At 35.1% G+C, this 11,052-nt stretch overlaps 1 protein-coding gene and 1 long non-coding RNA gene across 2 annotated transcripts; both read left to right on the top strand.

Moving 5' to 3' along the window:
- The first annotated feature begins 3,120 nt into the window (after positions 1 to 3,120).
- LOC116210769 lies at positions 3,121 to 4,612 on the top strand. The gene is made up of 3 exons (XR_004157559.1): positions 3,121 to 3,156; positions 3,300 to 3,882; positions 4,484 to 4,612. It is a non-coding gene; the product is annotated as an uncharacterized LOC116210769 (long non-coding RNA).
- Positions 4,613 to 10,193: 5,581 nt separating this feature from the next.
- On the top strand, positions 10,194 to 10,852 carry LOC116212090 (RING-H2 finger protein ATL70-like). Its single transcript, XM_031546675.1, has 2 exons — positions 10,194 to 10,298; positions 10,520 to 10,852. Exons 1-2 carry the CDS (start codon positions 10,194 to 10,196, stop codon positions 10,850 to 10,852), a joined length of 438 nt encoding a protein of 145 aa, XP_031402535.1.
- Positions 10,853 to 11,052: the final 200 nt, after the last annotated feature.

Here is an 11,052-nt window from a genome sequence, read left to right as displayed (position 1 = left end):
ACCTCACCACCCTCCCGCGGCTGCAGTAGTTCAATAGTTAGTCGGATGTCAGTATTCCCGAGAACTCGTCACTGAATGTCATGGTGAACTGCTCGGGCGGGAACACCGCCATGTCGAACTTTCATAATACTTTGCACCCATTATTGAAATTTCAATGGTTCCAGAGACATCTGCAACATTTCACGTTTAATCGTTTCCATTATATTATATCTCGCCATCAATTCCCCTACCATTTTCAAACCTTCTATAATCCTGGAATCTCATGCATAAATGCAAGTGTCTTTCGATTGAACCTCCACTTATTGATTTCATGCGCGAACTAATTTGAATTGCATGGTAGGCAAGTTTTGAGCCAACAATCCTTTCTGATTAGTCCCGCAATCAATCACACAAGATTACGACACCCCGAAGTGCTCATAATTATATTGATACTTTAAAGGCCTGTGTCCGTATCCTTTTCGTAATTGTTCGAAAGCCAAGCCCAGCTTCAAGAAGCGGCACAACTTCACATTTACATAGGTGTATCTATCGGAAGTGCCCTGTAATTAACACACTCCAACAATAGTATGTTATAGGTCCATTAAGAGCATTTTGTTCAACCTTCTCTTTTCATTATGGAAAATTCAAGCACTTTACTTGGGATAGATATCTTTTTATTATAGTGCTTACAATCATCTATATAATAGGTTTTTCCACATTAACTCAATACTTAGCATTGTACTGAACATTAAGTTGAGATGCAATCATTGATGATTTTAAAAAATGGGCTTAACCCCATCCCCCTTTAAAATTCTTTGAATTGAGTCGCTTGCAAGTCCTCCAATTAACATATCGACCATATATTACCTCGATCGAGAAATTCAATTATTGTTGCTCAATTAAGAATGAGTGGCTTGGCATAATATGCCTTAAACCAATATTTAAGGAGACCATATACTAACCAAACTATTTAATTTGTGAGAGCCTTGATTCTCAAACTTACATTAGTCTCACCATAAAATATTGTTAATATATAACATATAACAATTCCTTCCTCACTTGGAAATTTTTTGTACACACAATTCCATTAATCATTTCGATTAACACAACATGCTTAGCATTATACTACACCATTTTATTGTGTGTGCATTTTGTAATAACGTCCTTAAGCTTGTCTTGCTTCATTAGGAGATATTGAATTTCTGATGCCATACATCATAATTTCTCAACCTAATTTAAGTCCTAGGTAATGCTTTTGGTTGAAATTATAACAAACTTTTGCATACAAGCAACGGAAAAATGCACAAAAGAATCAACAACTAGCACAACATGCAGAATAACTTACTTTGCTATAGTTCCCAAATCAATTAATAATAATTCAATACTCACTACAAAATCGACGTAAGTGTTAGACTTCCAATCATCTCTTTGAGTAAAAGTCGATCATCACCAATTAATTTAGATTGAGCAAAATTTATATATACGTACAAGTATTTATGTGTACAATACATGACAATAAAAATAAATCGCGGCACTCAATTCTGATTTTTTTAAATAATTTTTCATGCAATGAAACCTGCCTTTTGTAATTTGATCAATTTAAAATCACATGAACACATATCTTATAATCGAACAAGCACCAAAATTAACTTTCATAACAATGGTCATCTTTCATGCATACATATCACAAAGAGAGAACCTAGAGATTTATTTATTTATTTATCTATTTGTAATGCAATTATCCCATGCATTGCAATGAGTGACAAAGTCGAAATCACGGCCTTCCATATAGTCCCCACACGTCTCATGCTGTCATACACTGATGCAAGAACACATCGTGCCAAGATTAACCTCGTTCATTGAAGTCAAGTATTGTTTTCTTATGACCGCTCAATACTTGACCGGAGTCGAACTCCTTATAAAAAAGATTCTTCGACTAATTTTTGTGCTCACATAGTTGATTTTAGTGTGACTGGTTTTGTGCTCTTCTAGTGCTGGCAGTGATGGTTAGTTCCTTTTGTGAAAAATCACCATTCCACCACCATTCAAAGTTCCACTGGATAGATAGCTACAACGTCCATGCCAGAACATAGCAAAATTGGGATCACAACTTTTCATCCGGTTCCCACAAACGGTGCCAACGATGTGGCTCTCGAAATAGGGGAACTTGATCTTCTAGTTATCAACGTGTGGGAAATAGCCAATTGACCGCTCATTCCTAAAACCAATCTTGTGGCTCTTATATCATTTGTTTGAACAATGCGATCTCGACATGAGTCTTTCGATCACGATTCACACAATAAAAGATAAATAGTAGTGTACCTTTTGTTGATGAAAACAATTTCACAAGATTTCTAGTTGGAATCACGTACTTCATATTCTTGCTCAATTTTCCTTAACTCACTTACATATTGTAGGACGCTCTAACTTGACGAACTCCGTAGCCATCTCCCTAGGTGCAAGATCTTGGGGCTGGTGAAAACAAACAAGCGGGAGAGATGGCTTCTAAGCATATAATCACTTTCCTTAAGGCTTTATTCGTCCCCACCAATATATAGAGTGCAATCGGGATTTCTATGAATAAACCTCCAGGATACAAAGAAGCCAATGACTGACTGCATCTTGCATGACGAAATCGATCCCTTGAGCACTTGCAGGTGTTTGCAGGATTATAGAACATTCTAAGGATTTTGCAACAAACCGAGAAGGAGAGCAGTTTGAGAAAGATGGGAGAGAGAGGGGGGAGGCAAGAGCATTTCTGATTTTGTTCATACCATTTGATGTGGAAAACAACTATTTATTAGACACTTTGCATCTCATCAAAGCCAGATATGCTTTCAGATGAAGAGAAATGACTTTACATTTGAAAGGATATAAGCACTTAACAAGCTATCTTTCCAGACACATTTTGTTATAAAAAATTCATCTCTCCCAACTTGGTACAATAACTTTTCTTATTTATACATTTGCCTCACTTTTCCAATATTATAATAATTGTGGACCAACTTCAAATTAATGAAGTTTGAAATTCCCCAACAAAATTGAGGGTGAAAGAGTTGTAGTTCTAAGCTTCAGGGGGCAAAGTATAACTTTTACAGGTTATAAAAGCCATTGTCCTCTCGAAGACACTCACAGTCCGAGCCTCAGAGGATGAGAGAGTCATCAGACGCCATTCAGGTACACATTTCTTCCATCTTCTGTACACATTTCTTCCTCTTCTGTACAGATCTCAGTGTTTGTTATCTTCTCAACATATTCTTAGATCTGTCCTCTTGCATCCTATTCATATAATAATAATAATAATAATTGGTTGGTTCTAGGGTTTCAGCAGCAGCAAAGGATGGAGGATCCCCTGGGCTCCTTGCCCGATGAGCTCATTCATCGCATCTTCTCCTCCTTGCCAGTTGAAGTAGCCGTACTTGCATCCTCTCAAAACGGCAGCGCTACACTTGGGCTTCTACCCTGCACCTCAACCTGGTGATCTACCAGGAGGCACCATTTTTTGAATCTTTTATGGATAATTTCATGTCACTTCATTCATCACAGGCAATAGAATGGTTGTCCTTTCGTTCGCGCTGATGATTTGGATTTGAATCCAATTGAAGTCAGCCTTGTGCCTTTGCTTCGATTTTTTGTACTTGACCGTGGCATCAAGGATCTGTCACTCAGCTTTCCTAAACGATGAGGAGATCGGAAAGAATCATCGCGGGCAGTCCCAGTCTTGAATTCTTGAAATTGAAGTGTTGTGATTTTATTAATTACATCCAAGTGAAGTCATCAAAGATGAAGGAGTTGGTGATCGATGGTATTACTAATGCCCCTAACTACAAACATAAAACACCGGAAATCTCTGCTCTGAAACTACAAGTGCTACGGACTCTAGGGATCATAAATGGAAAGGAGGTGAGATTAACAAATGTCTCATCTGTCTTAGAAGCTGAGATCAATTTTATGCTTGGTACTATCGAGCCTCAAAATTATTCGGATATATTGAAGCAATTGTCTGGTGCTACCAGATTCACTACAGGCGGAAACTGGCTCGGGGTAACCCCTATTTGTTTGTGCCTTTCTCTTCTTTCAATTTTCCTTTTTGGATTCATAATATATGTTCTTTTGGCATTGATTCAATTATCTATTTTTAGTTTTATGTTGCTTTTTGGAAGGAAAAAAATGTTATCGCTTTAGTACATCAATGATAAGGAACTAATGATAGATAGATGAACTTGGAACTAATTCCTCTAATTTCGGGATTTTTGATAGTTGTGTCAATGACGGATGGTGGAACTGAGTTTCCTGAACTTGATTGGAAATATTTAACACTCGACATAGCATTCGATCCATGCTGTTTCCCGGCCCATGGAAAGATTGCTAGAACGTGCAGGACATTTAGAGAAGTTGATCATAAAAATATCCCGCAGCAAATCGGTTGTGCCCACTTTTCTTTTCATTTGTCGACTTCAGCTATATGCCTCTGATCAATCAGTTTTGTTGATATTCCTTGCAGCACTATTTGAGAGAAGACCATAAATTCTGGAATAGCCGAAGAAACAGATTCATGCACTTGGGGAAGTGCCTCAAGAGGTTGATATAATTGTTCTTTACCTGCATTTTCCGTAGTGGGATTCCTTGATTGGTATGACGGAGAGAGTATCACAAGAGAAGACTGAATGAATGAAAAAATATTGGCAACAATGTCAAATTAAAGAGAAGACACTCACTCTTACCAAAAAAGAAAAGAAGACACTCACCATAATAATATCAAATAAAATAAAAGAGAGAAAACACCACAAATGTGAAAATTAATAAAAGATACACCGTAAATAGGGACACACACAAAATTCAGGTTAAGATCGGACGAGTTCTTAGGAGGGACAAATAAGGAGGTCAATCTTCAAAATTATGAAGGTGTATATTTTTATCAAAAATCATATAAAAGAAAATGTGGGAACTCATGGTATTTCCGAATATTAGACCTCGTCCGAACCTAAATTAATGGGATGTAGTAGATTTTTGAATATCAAGGAGCACACACCAAAAATAATATGTTTATTTTTTAAAATTTACCAAAATCATTAATCATAGATAACATTTTTGGGATGGGTGGTGATTGTATTTTTGAGAAAAAAAAAAGAAAGCGTAAATCTGATAATTGGACAAGTGTCCATAAATAGCAACAGTTTTACTTTGTTTAAGGATTTATGACTCAATCTAGTTATTCATATAATCGAGGTGTGCATGAAATTTGCTCGATTAAAATGCGAAACCGGATAAATCTTAGCCGGCGAGACCAAGCATCATAAATATTGTAGAATCTATCTATATCAAATCATCAGGATATAAAATATTTTTGTTACGGATTAAGAAAACATCTCTACATATTTCTATTTAACAGAGAAGAAGACGTTTTTCCTCCATCGTACTCCCACAGAAGCAAACATTTGTTCTTCCTTTTTCTTCCTTACTTTGTGCTCGTTCTTCTTCTTCGATCATCTTCACTAGTATCAGTATCGAACCAATCAATCATAAATGGAAGAGGAGAGGTCAGAGAGCTGGTTGATGATTACTAGGGTTATCTGTCCCGATGGTTCGCCTCCCTGCTCCAGAGCTAGTGATCACTGGACCCTCTCCATCTGGTTTCGTAGGGTCCAGCGTATGATTTTCCGAGACCCCAGGCTTGACGTCTTCGACCGTCACAGCCCTGACGAAGTCTTCCGTGCTCCTGTTTGCATGCACGAGCAGCACGACTCTGTACCCCTCTCTGCCCTCGATGCCGGAGCTCCCTCATCAGACTCATGGCAAACCGACCTATGTGACCTCTTTGCTGTTAACGGGGTCCCGCTCGACAAGCGCCGGGAGTTTCTTGAACGTATCACAGTGTTAGCCTCGCGCACATCCGAGCTTTGCAAGGGCAGAGGTTGGTTCACCGTGGAGGCCAACCTGGACCACGTTATCACCGATGTTGTGCCAGATGCGATCTCGATGCTCCCCAATCATGCGAAAGAAGGTAGTGGGGACGTGGCTGATCCTGAGGCTCTCCACACTTGCCCGATCTGCCTGGACTACATGACCAGCGACTGCAAGCTCGCTGAGACGCGTTGCAAGCACATCTTCCACATCCCGTGCATTGTCCGGTGGTTCAAGACGAGCTGCACCTGCCCGATTTGCCGGTGTGCATTATTGGAGGAGGACAACATATTTATGATCATCAGAGATCCGCTAATATCAAGAACATCGCCGTGACTGAGTGGATTTTTCCTTTTCTCTTCAATGTAGTTCTTGCTGTAAAATCAATTCCCACTAAATGAATATTATTGTTTTGATCTCTTATATTTGAAAGGTCCATTTGTGTTTGATCTGGTCACCATCTTCTTATGAGAAATTCAGAAATATGACTTAAATATCCCATGATAATAAAAATTATAAGTAGACAATCTTAATCGTCAAGTCACGTAATTAGCTTAAAAATCCCCACTCGAAAACTACTTGAGGATTGAGGAAAATTAACAGGAAAAAGATTCCAAGTTAAAGATGAATTCGTTGGGTCACTATATATATATATATATATATATATGTATGTATGTATGTATATATATATATGATTCGATGATCTCCTTCCATGCCATTCATTGAGGATTCATGTAACCCCGATAACAGGGCTGCCTCGACCAGCCATGAGCCTTGACTGAAGATCCTTTTGCCGTTAATTAAGGTAATAGAGCATTTATTCGATAGGCCATGACGGTAGCTCTGCATTCGTCTATTGATGAATTACATCACACGGGCAGAAAGTCCCTAGCTAATTCGAGGAATGAATAAACCTTTTCACGACATTGCAATTTGCGAAACTCATTAACATGGATTTTATTAGAAAAAGCCCAAAGAGTTGAGGTACAAAACCTTATTTCTTAACACATAAGAACGGGGATCATAGCATACAAGTTAAACCTAAGTTGGTCTACGACAAAACTCAGCGAATCTGTTAATGAATCCAATTCAACAATGTATACCATTTGTTGATGAACTAAGTTCGAAAATCCATCCGTCCGGTCATGCTTCCTCAAACCAGTCAATTGGGCATGCATCTCGCAAGTGCTTTCAGCATTAGTACCCTAATTATTTTAGGAATGTTCGAAATATATACCAAACTACTGAGTATGAAACCTGTGCATTGCGAGAAATAGAGGGAGATATAATTTTTTGTTTTTGTTGTCAATGTCTCTTTATTAAATAGAAAATTGCAATATATAAGAAGTTATTATCATACTTACATTACGAATAGTTAGTCAATCTACCTGTGCCTTGCGCAGAATTATTATATGTGACAAATTTTAGTATTTATCATTTAATTTGTTGTAAAATTTTAATTCGTTTATGATTATGTAGAATCTACTTTTTTGATAATTTTCAAATTAACCTTGAATATAAGATATGTATCAAATACAATGCATTGAGCTAACTCTATTAAAATACTTAAATAACTAAATTCATATATCTTTTAAAATAAAGTAATATAATCTAATTAAATAAGTTTATCTTGAACAAAATTAAAGTAAATAATTAGATTCATATATTCTTCAAGAAAATTTTAAATTTTTAACATCGAAATCGTATAAGTCACTTTGATTTTATAAATCTTCTAAAACATAATAAATCAACCATATAATTTAAGATTTTGACTCAAATAAGTTTATCTGTATTTTAACTAAAGTTATTTATTTTTTTAATAATGAAACTTTTATATTTCTTGTTGTTTTTAGTTTTTACATGAAATTTTAAAACTTTATGAACTTTTCTAAAATTCTCTTAAGTAATTAGTTATGAAAATTTTATTTTGACTTTTATTTGAATTTGCAAATTATGGTTAATAAAATGACGAAATTTTATAATTCTAATAACAATTCTAACATGTCTAGTCGTTTGATTCGTTCTCTCTTGTCGTGATGAGGACCATTCTAAAGTCTTCCCGTCTCGGATATGAAATTAAACTAAATGATGGCAAGCGTAATGTGCAGGATTGGAAAATAAAACTTATTTCAATATAAAATTAAAAAATTGTCTTCTCAAATTAGTAGGTGAAAATAATTCCTAAATAAAGATAAGAATAACAATAATTAACATTGAGGTGGCTATCCATATATTTGAAATAAATAAAAAAATTATTAATCACCTACCAAAAGTAAAATCAATAGAAAAGTGATAATTGTAAAAGAAAAAAGAATTTATATTGATAAAACAACCATATAGCTTAGCTTACATATTTTAAAATTAGTTTATCTCATTTACCCAAAAGAGTTAGTTTATCTCCAATATTAATTAAACAATATAAACATAATTAAATAAATTTAAATAAAATATTAGAATTATTCAGCAATAGTTTATATGTACATGCCATTACTCATCAAAATAAATCAAATTGTGTGTAACCATAAGTTTTTGTAGAATAAGAAGACAATAATAGAGTTTGAAAAGAGAGAAGAACCTAAGCAATTAGAGCTTGGAGGGGGGAGGAAATGAAATACGAAAAAAATAAAATTATTTAGTTATTTTTTTTATAAGGTAAATTGCACTAGTGGTCCAAAATGTTTTACAAATGTTTCATTATGGTCCAAAAAGTTTTTTTCGCTACATGATGGTATAAAATGTTTCAAAGTTATTTCATGATGGTACAAACCATCAACTCAAGCTTGACATCGTCATGCCGATACTGATGTGGCTACTACGTGTCACCTCCTTACTGACGTGGCTGAAAAATTTAAAATAATTCTAAAAATTTAAAATTTTTAAAACTTTTAAAAATAATACTAAAAATAATTTTAATATTTTAAATTAAAATTAAAATTTAAAATTTAAAATAATTTTTATTATTTAAAATTAAAATAATTTTAATATTAAATTTAAAAGTTTTTATAAAAATTTTTAAATTATTTTTAAAATAAAAAATTATTTCAAAAATTTTTTAAAAATAAAAAATTATTTCAAAAATTTTTTAAAAATTAAAAAAATTTAAATTTTTTAAAATAATTTGAAATTTTTCAAAATTTAAAAATATTTTTTATTTTTTTCTAAATTTTTACTCTTTTTGTATTTTTTAATTATTTTTTTGTATTTTTTTGGACTTTTTAAAATTTTATTTTCTCTTAAATGACGTGACGCACTATGATTGGTTCCACGTAACAAAAGTGACACATAGGACGCGCCACTTCAGCAAAATATTAACGGCGTTAGGGCCAATTGACGGTTTGTACTATCATGAAATAACTTTGAAATATTTTGTACTATTATGTAGCGAAAAAAACTTTTTGAATCATAATGAAACATTTGTAAAACATTTTGGACTATCAGTGCAATTTACTCTTTTTTTTTATATGTAAATGTGCCATAATCATCACCATCATCATAATTCTCTATTCTAACTCTATAAAGGGTGAACTTGATATCCGCTTTGGCAATTACATTAGTGAATTATCTTATTACCCTTAATCAAATGATTCAAAAAATATATATACATGATAATAACGGATCAAATGATTTTAAAAAATATATTCACGATAGTAACAGATAAAATTGTAAACAAAATATGAACTACTTTTTTTTCCCCTCTTTTCTCTACTCTTCCTTGTTTTTCTCCTCTCTCGCCACGCTACATGTCGTTTTTCATTCCCGTTCGACATGCACTCACTTCTTTTTCATTCTATATCAATTACTGTTAAAAAAAACTACATTTATCCTGCAATTTTTTAAAATATTGGAATTATATAATTAGCATGCACGACCCATTAGAATTACATAGCAAGGCGTAGTGGGGTACAAGATTTAGTTGTTGTTGTCTTTGTTATTATTGTTGTTATTATTATTTTATTAGTTGTAGTTTTAACTTGTATTTAAGTGTATAGTGGGAAAGAAAATCAAATCAGTAAATAAAATCTTCGTAATACGGATTAGGAAATTATTAGTAACTCAATCACATTTTAGGATATAAAATCTTCATCGCCTCAGTTTAAACGCTAAACAAAAATCTCTATATATTTTTCTACCAAAAAAAGAATCTCTATATATTTGTATGTAACAGTAACACTGAAGAAGTACGCTGTTTCCAAGTAGTCCCACAGAAACATTCCGTTGTTCTTCCTAATTCTTCCTTACTGTGTTCTTGTTCTTCTTCTTCTATCATCTTCACCAGTATCGAATATCGATATCTAATCTATCGATCCTAAATGGAAGAGAAGAGGTCAGAGAGCTGGTCGATGGGTACCACAGTTAAACATTCGGCTTCCCGCTCCTGGGGTCGTGATCACTGGCACCTCTCCAACGGGTCCAGCGTATGATTTTCCGAGACCCCAGGCTCGGCATCTTCGACTGTCAGCGCCCTGACAAACAGCTTCGTTTTCCTGTTTACATGTACAACTTCGTGCCCCTCTGTGCCCTCGATGCCGGAACTCCCTCATTAGATTCATGGCAAAGCGACCTATGTGACCTCTTTGCCTTTAACGGGTCCTGCTTGACAAGCATCTCGAGTTTCTTGAGCATGTCACGATGTTAGCCTCATGCGGGGCCGAGCTCCGCGAGGGCAGAGGTCGGTTCATGCAGGGTGGAGGCCAACCTGGACCACATCATCACCGACGTTGTGCCAGACACAATCTCGAGGCTCCTTTGTCAGGCGAGAGAAGGTGGTGAAGAGGTTACCAATCCTGAGGCTCTCCACACTTGCCCGATCTGCCCGAACAACATGACCGGTGACTGCAAGCTCGTCGAGACATGTTGCAAGCATGTTTTCCACATCCCGTGCATAGTCCAGTGGTTGAAGATGAGCTGCACTTGCCCGATTTGCCGGTACAGATTGGAGGACAACATAGGATCATCAGAGAGCTGCTAATTTCAACTCTGTAATTCATGCGGTAAAATCAATTCCCACTGAATGATACTTTTGCTTTGATATCTATTATATTGGAAACGTTAATCGCGTTTACCAGTATCCGGTCATCATTTTCTTATGAGAAATTCAGAAATATATGACTTAAGCCATCCTGCCACAGCCATTGACCGTTTCTTTTCCTTTCTTACTCTGTTTTCTGC

Source organism: Punica granatum, chromosome 6 (genome assembly GCF_007655135.1).
Source record: "Punica granatum isolate Tunisia-2019 chromosome 6, ASM765513v2, whole genome shotgun sequence".
Classification (NCBI taxonomy): Eukaryota; Viridiplantae; Streptophyta; class Magnoliopsida; order Myrtales; family Lythraceae; genus Punica; species Punica granatum.
This window is presented reverse-complemented; position numbering and strand designations above follow the sequence as displayed.

Excerpts from the sequence above, each read along its gene's own strand:
- LOC116212090 (XM_031546675.1), top strand. The coding sequence starts at position 10,194 with ATGGAAGAGAAGAGGTCAGAGAGCTGGTCGATGGGTACCACAGTTAAA. Across the intron at positions 10,299-10,519 it reads ACCTCTCCAACGGGTCCAGC|CCTCATGCGGGGCCGAGCTC; the intron begins GTATGATTTTCC and ends TCACGATGTTAG.